The 20,394-nt window shown below is 35.9% G+C and overlaps 1 protein-coding gene across 13 annotated transcripts in view; it reads left to right on the forward strand.

The window, feature by feature from the left end:
- Window positions 1-20,394, forward strand: part of LOC123706464 (GTPase-activating protein skywalker) — a 94,311-nt gene that overhangs the window by 15,380 nt on the left and 58,537 nt on the right. For 12 of the 13 annotated variants that reach the window (XM_045655756.1, XM_045655757.1, XM_045655764.1 and 9 more), the window contains exon 3: window positions 2,376-2,578. In XM_045655756.1, coding sequence (XP_045511712.1) covers window positions 2,376-2,578 — 203 coding nt within the window. Of the gene's footprint in view, window positions 1-1,840; window positions 1,977-2,375; window positions 2,579-20,394 lie in introns of those variants that run through there. The other variant, XM_045655763.1, reaches the window with a different exon arrangement.

The following is a 20,394-nucleotide window of genomic DNA, read 5'->3' on the forward strand; positions in this document are numbered from 1 at the left end:
TAAATAGTAAATGGAATAATTAAAGGAAAATATTTTAGCGAATCGGTGGAATAGTGCTAAAATTTGTTAAAAATTGTAACTTATACCGCTGTCTGCCTATTCATTTATTTATTCAAATAATTTAAATAGTAAACATGGTGGAACAAATCTAGTTAAATTTTTAACATGTATCGCCGTGTCTACTCATTTATTTATTTAAATAATGTAAATAGTAAACATACAATAATTAAAGGAAGATAACGTTTAAACTTTAAAAAATAAATCGTTGTAACAAAAACAAAAGTTGTTAAAACTTTAACTTGTAACGATGTGTGTTTCACCTATTTATTTATTAAAATAATGTAAACAGTCAACATTCCACATTATAGGAAGATAATATTATAACGAATCGACAGAACAAAGCAAGTGCCTAGTATAAATACGATTTCATGTTTAACTTTTAATCGGCGAGTGAGATAACCTGCCGGTATCAACAATGGTGAAACTTAACCTTCGACTGCGGTAGTCCGGTCTAAACGACCGTTTGGGTTTATAATTTAGGATATCGTATTATTTTGGATGTTTTTGAAGTGAAACTTCTTTAGGCGCGTTGAGAGTAAAATTTAAAGGTCGCGTCATGGCAATAACGTCCCGTCATGGAGTAAGTATCTTTGAATCTTATCAAAGAAGTTTTACGTCTGACACGTGTGCTTGGCACTCACGCTTTTTATAATCAGAGATGTAAATATAAAGCTAGCGAGATAACCTGCCGCTATCAACTATGGTGAAATTTAACCTTTGACTGCGGTAGTCCGGTCTAATCGACCGTAAGGGGATAAAAAGTGTATTTTTTTATAATCAAAAGATTTTGTAGGGGTACATGATATTTTGTAAACAACTTCATGTTATTTAATATTATTCATTAGTAAATTAATGATCGGAACTAATTATAATGCCAATAGTTTTGTGGGCATTAAGTAATGGACTTTAAGTAAATATTTTTGTTATTTAAACGATTGAGTTTTAAAAATAATAAGGTACGTGTTAAATATGATGAAGTGAAACTGAAGTTAAAAACAGATCTTCTGTCTAAGGTTTAAGATTCGCGATATAGGTACAAGGTATATTAAGAAAAATGTTGTGTGGTTTTATGAAACCACGGTAAACGTGAAACTGTTCGAACGGTTCCGAACACTGCTTTGTGTAGCGCATGTCGCGTGCCGAGTAGGTATACCTACTCGGCAGCCGCGATACACGCGACATGCGCTACACAGACCAAAAAGTTTGAGACGATGTAATAAAAGTTTCACTTTAAAAATTAAATGTTCCTAAACGATCAGATTAGTTTATAGCCGTAATAATTAGGTACTCAGGTAAACAAATTGGGTAATTAATTATTACCTGATGAAATATAATTAATTTAACAGCATTCGAAAACGAAGTAACTAATCAATTACATTACATACATACGTACATTCTCGAACTAATTAAAATATCTTATATTATTTATTGTTTATCCGTTATCATAATTCAAGATGCGAGCGGAATTGTTTAATAAATCATGCGATTCGATCATGTGCAGTTTTGATCATTCTTGGGAAATACACTATTTCTGGATGCACCATACCTGTACAGATTCGCGTAGTGCAAAGGTGCATAAATCATTCATCATTATTGTTACTCAGATGGAAATACTTCAAATCGCTCAGTACGCTGGCTGTGGGTACGTTCGTTTGGCGCGGGGCCAATGCAGAATGCGTTTTCGCTATAATTCATTGACTATTTTTAAAGCTTTGTACTTTTACCCTAATGCAGGGCATGCGAATTTTTGCAGTGCCAATTTAGTGTTGAGACGTTTGGTGCGAATTGTTTTGATTATTAGGTAGAGGTCGTGAGTGTAATAATAGCTGTTAATCGAATAATAAACACTATTATTTAATAGAAAATAAATTCGTAATTATTTAAAATAAACCATTAAGTAGTTATGTGGGCCAAAAGTAAGTGAATAAAACAAGAAAAGTAAATTCTTTGTACGTTTCGTTATTTGAACTCAAATAATAATTTTAAAATTACGATCAGATGCTTCCGAAGGCTATAAAAATATTTTATAAAAAAAAATTAAAAAATATAGTGCGGTCTAAACGACCTGCGCGGCGGCTAATCGGTCAGATAAACAATCGAAGTGTGACAGTGCCGGGGCGCTATCGCATTTTCCGGAGGCTGGGCGAGCTATCGGCCGGCGGCAGTGCGGCCGGCGCGCGCGCACCGAAAGCATGTGCCCGCCTCCGCGATGTACATAGAGCCCGCCGCGTTCCGAGCGCCCAGCGCCGAGTCCCTCGCCCAAAATGAACCCGCCCCCATTTGGACGCAGTGCTTACCGTCCCCGTTATTCGCAGGCAAGAAAGCGCCGCTCAAGACCTACGACGAGATCCAGCCGCTGATCCAGCAGGCCCGCAAGCGGGAACTGAAACTCATCATCAGGGAGAACTCGTGGCCGATCAACAGCCCCATACGGGCCTCCCTCTGGCCGGCTCTCTGCAGACAACATCAACATGGCAAATCGATGCTCGACGGCTTCTACTGGGACATGGTTACGCAGGTCAGTGATCTTTTCTGGTCAAGGTTGCCCACTATTGAATTGTTCACTTATCGTGAAATCGCACACTTAATTTTTCCCCAAGGTTGTTTGCTTAGCGCCGCCCAAATGTTTGTGAGTGCCCTCAGATAAGCAGATGACGTACACAAGGTCGAAGTACGGCTCTGTTCGAACGCTTTTGTTTTAAGATGCTTGTCGATGATGCACAAGCTAATTTGATTTATATCCGCTCAGAATTAAAAGCGAAAATCGGTTGAGTGTTGAGAGTAGGCTCTTGTGGTCTGTAAGCATACGTGACCGATTCATAAATGAAAACCTTAAACATATCATAATGTTGGATAAATCAACAATGGTGTTTCTAAATAGTATTAGATCTACATATTACTTTTGTTGTTGTTCATTTTGTTTGATAAAATTTAAATTCGTTTATGAGTTAGATAATTTAAATAATATTACAGTCATATAACAAGTTTGGTGGTAAATTTAGCGATAAAACGATCCATAAAAACTCCATACACTGTGTAAAAGGTTGAAAACAATTTTCCCAAGTCCTTATCTTAGTTTATCTATATCTAAGTTATCAGCTGCCCATGCGTCGTTATTGCTCCACATGAAGTAGGCGGTCAAGTCTAGAGTAATTCCTTGTCTCACACAGGCTCTTTCGTCGCACGATACACTCAACCTTGTGAATGAATTAATATGCAACCTCTACGACGGTTTGTCTGTCAAAGACACGTGCGCTTTCCATTCACTAACGTTTATGGATGTGGTACATGTTATAACTGTCTACGATGTTCGTAATGTTAGCTATATGTGCGAGTTAAAGGCTATAAGCAATGACTTATAGATCAGGTTTTCTGGTGACTTGTAAGACGCGAGTGAGGTTGTAGTATTTTGTAACTATCAGTTAAGTTTGTTTGTTGATAGTGATTTTTACGTATGAGTACGTATGAGATAAGTGTGAAGTGATATTTTATAATGATCTACCAGTAGAAGTTATTATAAATATTGCATAAAGTAAGATGTAAAAATTATTTTATAAAGTGCTCACTTGATATTATTGTCTATTGCTTCTGATCTAAGCAAAATAGTCAAAACAATAAGTAAAAAAAAATCAGGTTGCATGAAAACTATGTATTTGTTGATTCAGCCACCGAGCGAAAGATCGAATCGATACTAGTTAGAGTCCTTGCGATGGACATCAACGTGCGCGCATGCCCCCAGTGACGCCCGCTGCATCACAATTAGCAGAACAATTCCTCCACAATCTACCGCAGCTGTGTTTTTAGTTACAACACTATCAATTAGTACTATCGCTTACCTTTGTTTATCGTGACCGCGTGACTCATGGACAACAATAAACTTAAAAACACTCATTTGCATGTCCCTCGTGATTTTTCCACTGAATGTGTCAAAAGTTTCGATCTTGTTAACAATGGACTAATTGGTCGTTAGTTTAATCACTTGTTTTTGTCTTTGGATTGTGTAGCACGGCTAATTTCGTGTCATCTTAGTATGCTGATATTCTTGGAGTGCTTCGAATAGGTACAATTTTTTTCGAGAACTTTCTATGACGCTGCAGTTTTATTGTTTGCAAGCACTTGGCTACTTTTCAAAACGAAAGCTATCGCAGCGTTTTCTGCATATCTATACGAGGTGATATTAGCAAAAAAAATTGGTTCGGAAAGTTTTCGGCAAATTGTATAGGCCGTCCATTTTGTGGTGCTGAGTGCATTGTGTTTATTATTTCGGGTTACGCGGTTGGCACCGTGTCAACCTTTCTGCCGGTTCACCTTCAATACTTGCTCCATACATTGATAAGTTCATACAGCACACACAGGGCTGCACGAGCCTGTTTTTACTAATACTTGCGCCATATATTGTGCCAACGCTGATTGTTTATAATATTTTATAACAAAACATTCGGGCTATATTGTATTTCTAGAGATTTTTGTTTGTAAATATTTGTGGTTAAAAAAATAATTCTAATAAGGTCTGTTTTTGGACCTGTATGATGTGGTCTATTGATGAGTAATAATTTTACGCAAGTTCTTGCTAACTGATGCAATTGCTGATATTCATTAAAATCTGATGCAAACTTCTGTATCATAGTCGCAATATAATTAAACATTAGTTTTGTAACAATATAGCGATAATATTACTCATTGACCTAGGATGAAACAAATTAAGAAAAAATAAAATTAAACGCTATAAGACATTTATTATGAGAGTTATATTTAGCCCTTTCTTACAATGTACACTGTTATGCCTCTGGCATCGGTCGACTTAAAGGTTATGCATTAATCCTATTACAAGCGAGTAATTCTTTCTATTGTTAGCAACTAGTCTAAAAACGGGATAATTGCAAGCGTAACTGAACTGATTCATGACGTAACGCTCTTCGAACCCATAAAAAGTCCGTCCTATTCTGTTTTTCTTGCCAATTAGCACAAGTAATAGATAAAGTATTTATTATTCACGCAAGCAATGTTTCCGTTTTCCTTAACGACACATGTAAACATTGATTTGTTGTGGATGAATCAAACAGGAGTCCACGTGGCGGCGAGGTGAGGTGACTGTCGCCAAAATTCCGGTTTTCCGAGAAACATCGAAATGCCAATCTCAAAATATCCACATCATTTGAACTGGTGATTTCATGCGGTTCCTGCACTCTATCTGCCCTTACGGACTTCCGAGTTTGTTGAAGGTTGCGATTCTCTGAGTGGTGTAATCGTTAAACTTACATTATGAAATGAGATAATTTCGTTTTGGTGCTTCTGAACAGGCTGTATAGTTTCCAGGAATATAGCCTTTACTTTCATGAGACCAAGAGAGATTAAGAGTTGAAATAGTTCTACTCATTACTAAAACAGTGCATTAATTAACTTTGAATTAAAGTTGATTTTAATGCATCGTAGATAGAACTTAGTTTCAGTATTTCTCTATAAAAACAACTTTCATACTTTATTATATAATTTTCCATACCGTAACACTTGAATAATTTATTGATACATGCAAATCACATTATGATGACACGCTAACAGCTATAAGTATCGTTTCAAGACCTTTCGGTTCAAGATTGCGTTCCACGAATCGCCGATGAAATTCCGTTGTCTCATACAAAATTTCTAATCGATACATCTCAATGCTGCGAGATGAATCTTCGCATTGTCACCAGCTGGTGCTCTGCCAATGGCCACAGGCACCTTGACCTCGCCCATCGAGCGTAGAGGTATGAGGAACTCGGCGTTTGATGTGATGTTGGGAGGGGGGTGTTCTGGCGATTTTTATCGGAAGTGTGGTGTGGGAATGATTGGTGGAGTTGAGTTATGTGAATGAATTTGGCTTAGGAAATACATTAGGATACGTTATAATTGATAGTTTTGCTCAACGTTATAGAGTAAGACCATAATATTTTTGTTTAAATAAGAAGACTTTTATAGTAAGCATTTTATTGAATCTTGCTTGTATACAACGAAATCACTTAAATTTAAGATCTATGAAATTTCTTGCAAAAGAAACTTTTTAGCTGTAGTAGTTTTATGCTTTCAAGAAGTTGTCAGTCAACAAGAAGTGTTTGTGCAGTCAACTGAGCATTGCCCAGTTCCTTTTATATATGCAAATAAACGTATCGATCGATGAACAGCAATCAAGCACAAAATAACGATAAGTTAATAGACCGCCATCAGGACGGTATGAAATTGGATTAACTACAAATCTGACCTTTAGCGTTCGCTTGAATAAGCCGAGGAAAGTAACCGAGACTATTTGCGTCGCTAATCTCATTACTCGATATCCGATTAGTGCGCGCGCGCCGACAAAGTTATGCAGTAATTAAATCTATAGCTTGGTTTTTGTGGTCTATTGCCGTTATTACATTGGTTGGTGGCGTTTTTATTTGATCGTCTTGTTTGATATGATTTAGGGCTGATTTTTCAATCTTTGGTTAAAACTTATTCATCGAATAACGTATTAAACTACCATTTCAAAAATGTATTCTAATTGTTCGTATATGACAGTTTACAGGTGACATTTTAAAATGTTCGTGTATTGGACGGATAAATTTTAACCAAGGATTGAAAAATCGGCTCTTAGACGAGTATCGTTGGGAATTGAAATAATTTTTAATAGATTGTGTACTTATTAAACTGGATCACTTAAAACTGAGTTTAGTGATACTTGGTTGATGTTGCGACTATTATTCTGTATTGAACCTATAGGAAAATCTGTATTATTTATCGAGTCATATTTGCTATTTGTAATCTGCAACAACAAAGCTTTACGTAGATAATTTTTCGAGTTTCTAAACTGAATTCCCTTTATTATATACGCACCATGTTTGAGGAAGTTAAGCAGACAGATTTGTTGAGTATTTACTATTTAAATTTCTATTGATCTCATGAATGTTCATATTGATTTTAGAAACAGCACATTGAATAAAATCAACGATGGTGTTGACATAATATATCGAGCCATAAATTAGCATGATCAATCAATAATGTTTGAAAAGGCAATGTTCGAAAACATTTTATTTGTCTTTTAGTGACGCAAATATATATATAATATAAACTGACCTAGACTAACTATGGTTATAATTAGATTTATTTCGATTTTGGCAGTCTACTTTGCCCTTTGTAACGTGATATACGTTTAAGGTTTGGAAACATTAAAAATAAAATGATTTACAATGAAAGGGCATCGGTATTGCCATTCAAAGCAAGGTGAAGTCATTTGTGATCAAACAGTGTATAATTTAATTACGTTTATTTGAAATGTATGAAAAATAAATCTCATTTGTGTAGTCATCGAGTAAAAATAGATCGTCCGTGAGAAAAATACAGTTATAAATATCAATTAAATCAACGTTAATTTATTGTTTGTTTACATTTTAAGAGTATTTTTTTCATTTCCGTATTTATTTTATTTTAAAAACGAATTTATGTACCTACTCGCTTACTAGTCCTTTTCATCCCTTCCAAAATTAGAGTTCAGTTGTTCATTATTCTTGAGAATAAACCAATTCTTAAGAATACCTAAATATCGATAACAATATTGGTAAGTCTATTATCGATAGATTTCATAATTGCGGTATTGTATACAACAGCACTGTATGAAAGCAATACATTCTTGAATTCATCTCCCAGCTATGTCCTAACCTTCAGCTTACATCGGCTATCTGCACAAACACATCAAACAAAAATCGTAAATTCGGGATATACATAGGTAAAAGCGTCGTGGCTTCTCGCCAAGTACCAAAATAGATGATCTAGGTTCATTTCGCACTTACCTGGTCACGTGCCTTGTTTTTGTACAGAAGTAGGTGGTTTTATGAAGTAGGTGTGGTAATGAAGGTGTTAGAAATTTAGAAGACCAGTGCAATCTTATGAAATGTGAATTGGGATGAGGGTAGGTGTTTATTGAAAGTAGGTGTGATGATAAAAGTGTTAGAGATGCAGAAGACTAGTGCAATCTTACGAAATGTGAATTGCGATGAGGATAGGTGCTTATTGAAAGTAGGTGTAGAAATGTACTATGTTGGAAATAAAAGGTTGTCATGACAGAGATGTTGAAGGATATGTAGAACGATATTGCAATCTTATAGACCAAAGTGATATTAGAAAATATAATGATTAAGGGAACATGTAGGTTGCAATGATGTTGCACGAGATCTAGAACATTACGATAGATATAGATAATAAAGTACTATAACCTTAGAAGTTAAGATTAATCAGACAAATAAGTTAGTTCTTGCACAAGTACAAAATAGGTCGTTGACAAACACAAAGCGATTGCAGGAGTTCTTTTCAAACAAAGACCAAATCCTTAAGATATACATAGATACAAGTCTTATACTTATAATGGTTTAAATGATGAGAAAGAAAATAATACTTCCGAACAATTATATGCACCACAAGTTATTAATGCTACTAAGTATCGAAATCCTAAGATCTCAGTGTCACGGCCGACATGTACCAATCGATGGCAGGAAGTCGGGAACACGCTTCCTGCACCTGTGAGGCTTCGAACCCGCGACCTTGGCGTTAGTTGTGTGTGTTAGTGTATATAGAGTGTGTTGGTATGTGGGGATGCATATGTTTTTTGGGTTCCGTACCCAAAGGGTAAAACGGGACCCTATTACTGAGACTTCGTTGTCTATCTATCGGTCAGGCTGTGATAGCTAGAAAGCTGAAATTTTCACAAATGATGTACTAATTTCCGTTGCCGCTATAACAACAAATACTAAAAATTAAAAAAAGTAAAATATTAAGGCGGGTCCCCATAGTACGGAACTCTTAGTGCGCGAGTCCGACTCGAGCTTGGCCGGTTTTTTTCAACGATTTTGCAATAAAATTTTATTAAGTTTAGGAAGAGTTTGCGTGCTTGGTAATTGAATGAAGTTGGCGGATATTTTGCATGTATGTAGTAGCGTGTGCATTTTAATAAGGTAGTAGATAGTAAGTTATTAAAGTTAATATTAATCTTGATACATTAGATACCTTGCGTTTTGGTATGTAAGGTTATTAAACAATAGTATTTTGTTTCTAAAAGTAGTAAATTTCTCATTGCAACGGGTATAACAGGAGTGGTATTAAGTCCCAGAAAAATAAGTAAATCTTCTCTAAATATTATGTAGTCTATAATATGTGTAGGTAAATATGTACGAGTAAATGTAAAATACAAGAAAATCATTTTGCGTTCACGCAAAACAAATTGTTCGCCGCAGACAAATAGACAAATGAATTCATTAGCATTTAATTAAAATACAGTAGTCGTTGCAACACGGCTGTAATGGAAACTGTGTAGTGGTGTACGAGTGGTTTTCAATTTATGAGGCCCTTTCACGTTATTTATTATTACTGTTTCTTTGCTTGGTGATGATTTTCTTTGGTACACTTATTTATGATTTTAATTAAATAAATAAATAAATAAATAAATTCTTTATTTGAGAACAGAAAAACATGTGTACATATGCAATTAGATTTTGGGATAACTTACATATAATTAAAACATAAACCGTAGGTTAATTGCGCTATTTAAACAATGTCTCCTATAGTTACTAGGGAATGTCCTGTGTTACAGGAGACATTTATCCGTCCGTTGATACAAATGATATACCTGATTATTGTAACAATTCTATACTATGCAAGTATCACTTTAGCCAAAGATTTGGTGAATTTAAAAAATATACTCTTTAGGAAAAAAAAAAAAAAAAGAGAAATTGAACTAAAAATCTAAAAGAATTTAAAAGAAAGGATATACGTATTGAGTGTGTGTGTGTGTGTGTGTGTGTGTGTGTGTGTGTGTGTGTGTGTGTGTGTGTGTGAGGTAGTGTTCGTGTGTGTGTGTTTTCTATTTTGTAGTTTGGATTAAATAATATAGTGATCTAACAAGTGTTCACATTCATCATAATTAAGATCTAGAAGGTTAAGGTTAAGGTTAGGAAGTTAGGTTGGACTTACATTGTAATGTGTTCATGTTGTGTATATTAAGTGTCTTATTTAATTTATTATATAGATGAGCACTTAGGAATTCGTAATGTCTTTTTGCAAGCTTAGTATTTGTATATAAGACTGGGCATATCGGCGGGGGTCGCCTCTTATCTGGGAATTTACTTTTAGTTGCGGGAAGGCTTTTATGCTTCTTCAACATTGCCCGGAGTATATACATTTTGCGCACTGTAAGTACCTTAAAGTCAGTGTATACTTGTTTCGTTGGGTATCTGAAGGGTTTGTTGAGAAGAGATTTAATCACTGCTCTTTGAGCTCGTTCAGCTTGTAGAATATTGTTTTTCGGAGCACCTCCCCAGACAGTGATGCAGTAACCAATAATTGATTCGCATAATGCGGTGTACACTATTTTAAGAACACCTTTATTGGCAGGGATCCGTAATTTTTTAAAAACAAATATTAACTTACGTATTCGCGAAGAGATGGCTTCAAGGTGCTGTTTCCAGGAGAGGCAAGAGTCTAACCAGACTCCGAGATATTTTACCGAGACGGCTCTATCTATGGATATACAATTGCAGGTATTTACTCTATCGCACGAGTGGGCTATAATTTTGAAAGAAGGTTCAGGTGGAATAGCAGATATTTTACTGGCAAAGGTAATAAATTTAGACTTTTTAATATTTAAGGTCAGGAAGTTTGAAGAAAGCCAATTTTGAACAACACTTAAAGCACCTTCCTTTCTTTGCCTCATCCCAGTCACGGCCACTCACTAAAAGTACAGTATCATCAGCATATGCTATGATACGTGTAGAAGGATAAGCAAGTTGGCAAAGATCGTTAACATATATTTGAAAAAGGAGCGGAGATAGTAAACTCCCTTGGGGTAAGCCAAATTCCAAACATTCTTCAGTGCTGATATGACTACCAATCTTAACGGATTGAGTTCTATTCGAGAGGAAATCTTCTAGTAGTTTGTAAGCTGTTCCCCGGATACCAATACGCTCGAGCTTTTTTAGTAGGATAGGGATAGAGATAGTATCAAAAGCTTTGGACAAGTCGAGGAATATGCCAATACACTTAAGTTTGTTGTCGATATTTTTAACTAAAAATTCTAGAAGTGCAGCGACTGCATTTTCTGTTGACATGCCCTTTCGGAAACCAAACTGATTGTCAGCGATGATTTTATATTTCTCAAGATAGCTATTCATGTTCTTGTATATTATTCTTTCTAAAATTTTGGAGATAGCAGGCAGTACTAATTGTATTGTTTATTTTCATTCGGCATATTTGAAATGGAATTTTACCTATTTTTCCTAAATTATGATATTAACCCCAGAGTGCCGTTTAACTTGCGTGTAACTTGGATAAAAATTAAGGATTTGGATCATAATTCATAAGTGTATTCTATGTGCTGCTTAAGGCTGCCTAATTTCACTCAGATTTGATATGAAAGAATTATAAACTTTCTTAATAATTATGCAAGTACTAATAGTACTAAAATTCAGAATTTATAATACGTAACCTGTAGGTACATTGTACAATATACCGCAAAACACCATACAAATCAATCTTAGGTAATGTGATATAATTAACGGTCGGCTATTGTGGTCGCATGCTAATATTACATTGTTTACTATTACTCAATCAAAGTGAATAATATTCACTTTACCTCTATAGAGAAGTTAGAAGAATAATATGACGGGCATGATTGAGCAATATATGGAGTTTATTGGGAGTTAAAGTTGTGGATCGGATAACGTATGGTGTACCTTGGTAGAAAAATATTAAATATTTAAAATGCAAGTGGTAGTGTAAAGTAGAATTATTGTACCCTAACATTGTTTATAAACCAATCTTAATATGTATATATAAATCTCGTGTCACAATGGACTTCTAAACCACTTAACCGATTATAATAAAATTCGCACACCATGTGCAGTTCGATCCAACTTGAGAGATAGGATAGTTAAAATCTCAAATCGTTTTAGAGAAAGCGGGCGAAGCCGCGGGCGGTAAGCCTAGTGTTTAATAAATTACCAAATTATTTCAAACACAGTACACAGCCAATGGTGGTTCCGTGTTTTTTCTACGACTCAAACAGTTGATGCTAAAAAGTATCGAATATTGAAATGTTTAATTTAGCGATCGGTTGTTTTGATGAAATCTATTATTGAGGTGAACTTACCTAAGCTGGACGTCATGTCACTGGGTAGTAAAGAAATCCAATTAGCGGCGAACAGATAGGAACACAACGTGACCGATTTTAAATTGCCTCTAAAGATTAATGGATACAACAATTTCAATTTCGTTTTCTAGGTCAAGTGATATGATGTTCACGATTCTGTGACATTTTAAAGTAAATTGACTCGTGTTTGGATTTTCGTGGGCTTTAGAGCGATTTTTGGTTGAAGAAATCGCGTTATGTAATGTTAAATATGTACCAGCTTATGATACGTTTAGATGGTTTTCTGAAGTTATTTGAATTGGTAGTTTAATATTAGTAGATTTCTGTTGTTAGTACTGGGGTAGTAGTGTAGTAGTCAAGTCCCGTGTCCGTGTCCCCTAGTGAGGTAAGGGGCAGATGCATTATGCATACATCTGTTTCACTTTGTAAATAAATGTGTGTCTATGTCTATGTCACTGATCGATTTTCTTTAGCAGCAGGTGATCTTCCTTCTGTGTCCTACCAAACCAAGACGTTTCTTTTTTCTTCGTCTCCACCGGGAATCGAACCCAAGACCCCCGGTTCTACGCTCATGGGTCAACCACTGTACCAAGTAGACGGTCGCTACCAGGGTACTACATATTATTAAAATTCTTAAAATATTTTATTTCTTTTATATTTCGAGTTTGTGATGTAATATTTGGTTCTGAATATTTATACATTTTTCGACTCGGCACACGGCATGAATGCATATCATTTGCATATATAAAATGCAGGCGTATTACATTCTTATCCACTTCAATGATTTCCTGATTTCGTATTAATATTATTAAGTTCGTGCGGTTGTCAGTTTTCGATACTGATACACTGAAAAAGTGGAGATATTAATTAGGTGATAATTACAGCTTAATTGGTGCAATATCCTATTTAGTAATGTATGAATGTTCGTATGATTTGCATATTTTTTTCGGAGGATATAAGTTTCAATATTTTTTCAATAAACAATTTTATTAATTAAGAATATTGAAGTGGGTAATAATTGGAATGGGCGTTTTTCCATTACCCGGCCCGGCTCCGGCACGGCTACGGCATGGTCGGGGACCGGTACCGGCACCGGGACTTCGTTTTTCCATTGCGCCGGTGTCGATGCCGGTTTACGCCCGGTGAGTAATGAAAAGTTAAAAAAGGACCCCAGAAAATTCTTCAACTATTTTCGCATGACCGAAGAAACATTTAACTATTTGTTGGAGAAAAGCGAACAAAAAACCAAATACGAGTCCCTCCGCTCCGCGCCCTCCTACCCGCCCCGCGCAGTTACACACTCACACGGCTACAATTCATATAAATATGCAGTACATATGCAATTTTGCCGGACCGGCACAAGTGGGGAGCTTGCTACCCCGGCGACGGCGACGGCGACGGCGCCGGCAGGACTCAATGCCGTGCCGGCGCCGGCGCCGGTAAGTGAAAAAGCGAGCCATACATTTTCATACATTTTTGCTTCCCCGGCACCGGCACCGGCACGGCAACGGCATGGTCGGGGACCGGTACCGGCACCGGGACTTCGTTTTTCCATTGCGCCGGTGTCGATGCCGGTTTACGCCCGGTCCCTCCGCTCCGCTCCCTCCTACCCGCCCCGCGCAGTTACACACTCACACGGCTACAATTCAAATAAATATGCAATACATATGCAATTTTGCCGGCCGGCACAAGTGGGAAGCTTGCTACCCCGGCGACGGCGACGGCGCCGGCAGGACCCAATGCCGTGCCGGCGCCGGCGCCGGTAAGTGAAAAAGCGAGCCATACATTTTCATACACAGTGCCGTCTTTACCATAGGGGCACAGGGGGCCAGTGCCCAGGGCCCCCCATCGTCAGGGGGCCCCCCTGGAGGAGATGTAGGACTGACAATTTTTCTCACATAAATCTCAAAATATTTTATTAAAAAGCAATACAGCTTTTTAATGCCAGAACGTCAGATCATTTTCAGATTTATTAGAATCAAAACATCTATGTTATTACAAGGTTATTACATGGAATAATTCGAGTGATTCGAACACCATTATAATTAACTTATCAGACATTTACTCGAATTATTTATTTACTTATGAACGTAATATAATATATTTTTACTTGAATTATTTTGAGATTTATGAAAATTACTAACAAGTCTAAGTTTACAGAATAGCATACAAGGGCGTTGTGACAAAACTTTAATCTCTGGGCCTCTAGACAAGTGGCAGAAACGCTAGAGAATAGAATCCACTATTGATACTAATTGATATAAGCTTATGACGTTTTGCTAATGTTTCGGTCACACTACCAAGGACGACGACGACCACGACCAAAATTCCCATCCAGCCGAAATTTGGTGAAATTATTAAAAACACAATCTATACTTAATATAATAAAGCTGAAGAGTTTGTTTTTTTGTTTGAACGCGCTAATCTCGGGAACTACTGGTCCGATTTGAAAAATTATTTCGGTGCTAAATAGCCCACTTCTTTGGCAAGATTATAAGATACCAAAATCGTTGAATTACTCCATGACGTTACGGTATTGTTATGATGCGACCTTGAAATTTTACTCTCAACGCGCCTAAAGAAGTTTCACTTCAAAAATATATTAAAATTTCCCGACCTTCTGTTACTACGAAAAAATTTTTTCCTAAAAGTCAACAGATATTAGCGGCCTTCACACGTACAGTTTAATCCGCGCAAAACACCCCGCGCCATACCATCCTGCCGTCCGATCCGTGCGTGTAGATGCGATGAGCGCGTGGTGGCGTGACAGTTTTGATGCGTTGCGTCGATGCGTACGCACATCTTTATAGTTTTCCGCGGATGCCACGTGTGGATGCAAATATTAGAAAATGGCGGTTTGGAGCGTGGAAGCAGTGACGGGTTTTATAAGGTTAAATCGGGAACATCCATGCTTATGGCAAATCTATACATATAAATCTGTAGAAGGGTCAATTCTGTACATTGAAAATGTTGAAAAAATAAATAGCAGGGTGTTACTGGATCGATACCAAACCCAAATATGTGATTAAAAAAATTTTTGTCTGTCTGTCTGTATGTGAAGGCATCACGTGAAAACTAACGGTTCGATTTCGATGAAACTTGGTATAATTATACCTTATTAACCATTATATTTATATTATAACCCATACACGTCTCCTTTTTACATTATTATTAAAACCCACTACGAAACCAGCTAATGCTATCACCAGACGTGCATCCATTTCTACTCTACTAGTTCAAAACTGAAAGAAAACTTTTAAAATGTAAGACATTCCACGCACCAGTCCAAACTGCGATCCAAACTCTCGAAAAGCATTTATACGTGCAGTTTTATCTGCAGGAAAGCCGGAAAGCGTAATAGATAGTTTGAACCGTGGTTCATACTGAAGTTACATTTATAGCGTAAAATAGAAGAACAGATCAACGCGCGGTCGAATCTACACAGACTTATCCGCAGATTGGCGCGCAGTCCCAGGAACGGCATTCCAAACTGTACGTGTGAAGGCCGCTAATATAGGTTTTTCGTGATTTTTACCGAAACGGTAAGTTTTATCATATAACCACTTTTACCCAAATTGTAGATCATAAAATTATCTATACAAAAGAATCAATACATTATTTTCCTAAGATGTAGCTTCCTACCATTTTCTAAGATATAACGATTTATAAACTCATCCCATCCTTATAATATGCACACGTTTCTTAAATCACTTCACACCTAAATGATTTTATGATAAAACTTATCGTTTCAGTATAAATCGCGAAATCACCTATTTTTTTATTTATTTATAACCTGGAATATGTTTTTTAATTCACGTACCGGAATGACAGTTAATTTTGAATTTTATTTTTAGTAATCCTTATTCCTTTGAACAATTTTACTAATTTTCTGCTGGATATGAAATTTTGTAGTTTTAAAGGTCCTAGAATTTAGTGAACTCTGTTCACACCGGACCATTTCTATATGAATAGATGACAAGCGTTTTGACTTTTGCCATTTGCCTAGGCTTTGAATAAATTATGTTAATAACGCACGCAATAATTTTGTTCAATATGAAACGGCTACGAAAGAAAAAATCCAGATGCAAATTAAAAAGATAAATTTGCAAAAGAGAAAGGTATAAATTTATAAAGAATAGAAAAAATTCGATCACGAGGCGGGACTCGAACCCGCATCCTTCGCGCCATTCCGGGGCGGATGCTTGACCAACTCAGCCACTCGTGACCCGCCGGAGCAATCGAATTTATTCTATTCCTTCAGTTTTATGTGTCTTTAGGGACACACCGCACGCCATCTATTGAGATGATTTAACAACCATCTCAACCAATATGAAGCACTTTTCAGTGAATACAATATTGTAACGATGGAACACGACCTTTTTTGTTGAATTTATATTTTATTTATAAAGCATTTGAGTGCCATAAAACCTAAAATATAAATTCAAAGAGAAAGGTAATTTGAAAAAGTAATTCTTAAAATATTTCTTAATTAAATTTAATTAAAGGCAACTTTGGAGCGCCATTACAGCAGCAGCGTTTCAAATGAATTATATAAAAAAAAAAATAAGGAAAAAAAGTTTCCTCAAAAGACCATATTATAATACAAGATTGGTCAGAAGTAACTTTTTTTTAAAGTGTATAAAAAAATGGAGCAAAAATTTTACATAGAAATTTTCTTTAAGTTTTCTTATTACTTCTATCAATTTAGGGCAAAAACATATATAATTGTGGGAAAAAATTTGCGTACCTAGTTTGATTTCTTTATATTTCAAAGGGCCCCCAATTCTTGTGTGCCCAAGGGCCCCGGCATAGTCTAAGACGGCCCTGTTCATACATTTTTGCTTCCCCGGCAACGGCACGGCGCCGGCGCCGGTGCCTGTGCCGGTGCCGGGCCGGGTAATGGAAAAACGCCCATTGGAATGCTGAAATATTATTTATGAAATCTATGAATGTATTGTTTGATACCGGATTACGTAAGTAAATAAGTTTTTTTATATTACGAATGGATATTTGGTACATACGATCTCTCGTAATCTTTCCTTTTCTTTGAGTTATAACTGTAACAACGAACGACAAACACATGATCATACCAATATGAATGCATGTCGTGCCAAAAAGTAATTAAGTTTTGTTCATCCTCTTACATATTATATGATTAGCATTGACTCTGCTGCTTACTATTGACAACCCTATAAGAAACATTGTTACAACAAAAGAAATAGGGCAATGCCCAATGAGTTATGACAGTTAAATCCGGCTCTTTTTTTATTAAATAAGTAGATGTTTGACCGCTATCCTGCCTGATGCGATCTATTTAAGAGCACGTCTACCGAGAACTTAAAACCTACTAGCTCTGCTGTATTTTACTTCCATAGAGCGGAAGGCAAGCAAAGAGAGAAGCAATTTCTTCCAAGGAAGATGCAAGTAGGTGACCACCGGTCATTGAACCGTAGTCCGTGATGTCATGCTAATATATCGGAACCTGCAGTTTATTGGACCTCGTGATTTGATTGCCCTTATTCGATGCGTTTAATTTCATAAGTGCCTCTGTTATGTCTGACTTGTGAGATTAATTTCCTGCTTGGATTTGTTTTGATTTTGCATGTTTTTTATTGTGGTTGGTTGGTGGATGGCTGTGGTTGGATATTGGTAATGTCAACGAAACAGTTTATCATAATTAAATACCGTTTATACGGTTCTATGTATTTTTTTTAAATCGGTTGGTATTGTGTGTTAATTTTTTATAAAAAAGTAGGGAAATTATGCGTTTACGAAATTAAGTACAGAATTGTGTCAGGGTTCACATTACCTTATTATCAATTATGTTTTATGCAGAGCCATTGACCGTGCCCGTAGCAAGTGTTCGCAACTTCGGTACACTTCTAGTTATAGTTAAAAAATACGATAGAAAATATATAATTTTAAACTTCTCTGTGGTACCTAATGAAGCTTGAAATTCTAATACATTTATTATAATAAAGTGCATACTATTGCTTAGTTTTTATTATTAACTAGCGCAAATCTTATCCTCATATAGTACCCGCTCCAACCAGTTGGAACCAGTGAAAGGGGGATCGCATAGAAAATTCCGTTGTTCCATATTATTGTTATTTATTAATAATGCGATTGAGAAAGGACAGTTTCCGTATCGCCGTCAACACGGCCGACCTGTGGCCTATGTTATGTGTACTTTGATAAGTTTGTATTTGTAGGTATGCGTGGGGTTATCAGTATAATATGTGGTGTTGCTCGTGCAGATTTGTTGTTGATTATGCATCATTTTGTTGGTTACAATTAAGGTATGGGTTCGATGATGGAATAGGGTAAGAACATTAGTTTGGTAGGGCAGATGTGTGAATCAGATGAGATTGTTCTATGACACAAGAACATAGAGTCTACTAGCTTTCCGCCCTCAATTCGCCCGCGTTTTCAAAGAAAAAACCGCATAGTTCCCGTTCCCGAGGGATTTCCGGGATAAAACCTATCCTATCTCTCAAGTTGGATCGAACTGCACATGGTGTGCGAATTTTATTATAATCGGTAAAGTGGTTTAGGTGTCCATTGAGGACAAACATTGTGACACGAGATTTATATGTATTAAGATATACAGGGTGTGTAATGAATGGACAAAAGTATATTTTGTGCTAATAATTTTATTTATTATACATTCTTTACGCTTCACCCTGTAATTGAATTGCACTACGATTGTAACACTATATACATCTTTTCTCTATTTGACAGTTACCTGACGCTTACGTACACTCTTTTTTCTAATTATGCACTTGGCACTTAAATTGGTACTGTAACAAACAAAGAAAAGACAAAAATAATGAAGCCAAGCTCGTTCCGGTTTCCCGACCCCATTAGCGACTTCCCTTTGTTTTTAAAACTCAAATATTCAAATTTATATTTTTTATTTTTATGACAGCGCACATTTAAACTACAATATACGCAATATAATGCAAACAGAATAAAAATATAAAATACATGAAAAAAATATTAACTTTATCCCTTGCAAATATTATGTTTCATGTACATACAATATTTTTTTTATTCCGCCATCGTTAATTTTATTAACACATAGTTTAAATTTTGCAAAATAAACATTCCTACACAAACATTTTAATATAAAATTCTAGAATTCTTGAATAATATAGAATTGTGTGAATCACTTTACCTAAATCATGTTTTATCAATTCACAATCTATCGTAAAATTGTTTTATGTCACTGCGTGTGTTCGTGTGTGTTATATTATACGCGATGCAAATAAACAAGTTTTTTTTATTTTTATTTAAATACTAGCGGTCCGCCCCGGCTTCGTCCGTGGTATTTACGTTTTCTCTGCATAACATCGTATTTCAAGGAATATTATAAAAAAAGATTTAACTAAATCAAAGGTTGCCGGTTAAGCGCTTACCAACACATTTTGCGATAAATTTTTTATATGTTATAGATTTCCTTTTGGGAGATGGGATAATCTCGTTGTTTTTATATTGTTACCTGATTGTTCAAGTCATGTATATGTTTCATGAATGTATGCATGTGTTATGTATATATTAAAAATGCTTAGCTACGGGTTATCACTGCGCGGTTTCTAGAAGTAACTGTTGGGTCTGTTGGTTAATAAAAAAATAATTAGCTTAGCCTTAAGTTTGTTTTGACCACGAACTAATTTATGTGTAAAATATTTTATGTTTTAATTGTTGTCGTCACCAAAATTATTCTTTAATACATGTTGAAGTATTTTTATTAAGAAAAACATTTTATAATAGCTTCAGTTTAATTAATCGACGCAAAGGTCAAGGTTTTTAGTGTAATTAAAATGTAAGAAGAAATAAAAGTAGAAATAAAGTCATAATTAACAAAGGTATCTCTCGAGACGGTGGATTTGTTCAAGCTCCCAGGCATGAAGTTTTAATGAAGTTCCCTTGTTTAATTAGACAAAATGAAAGTACTTCGTGAATTCAGGGAATTTCTTGCAGTATTAATTTTATATGACTGTTGCTGCTTGGTTGTATAATTAATAAAATCTTTTCAGTTTAGTCATAGTGATAGACTAGCTTACCGCCCGCGGCTTCGCCCGCTATGCCTAAAACCTAATAAATTATATACAACAACCTTCCTCTTGAATCACTCTATTTATTAAAAAAAACCGCATGAAAATCCGTTGCGTAGTCTTAAAGAT

This window comes from Colias croceus, chromosome 3 (genome assembly GCF_905220415.1).
Source record: "Colias croceus chromosome 3, ilColCroc2.1".
NCBI lineage: Eukaryota > Metazoa > Arthropoda > Insecta > Lepidoptera > Pieridae > Colias > Colias croceus.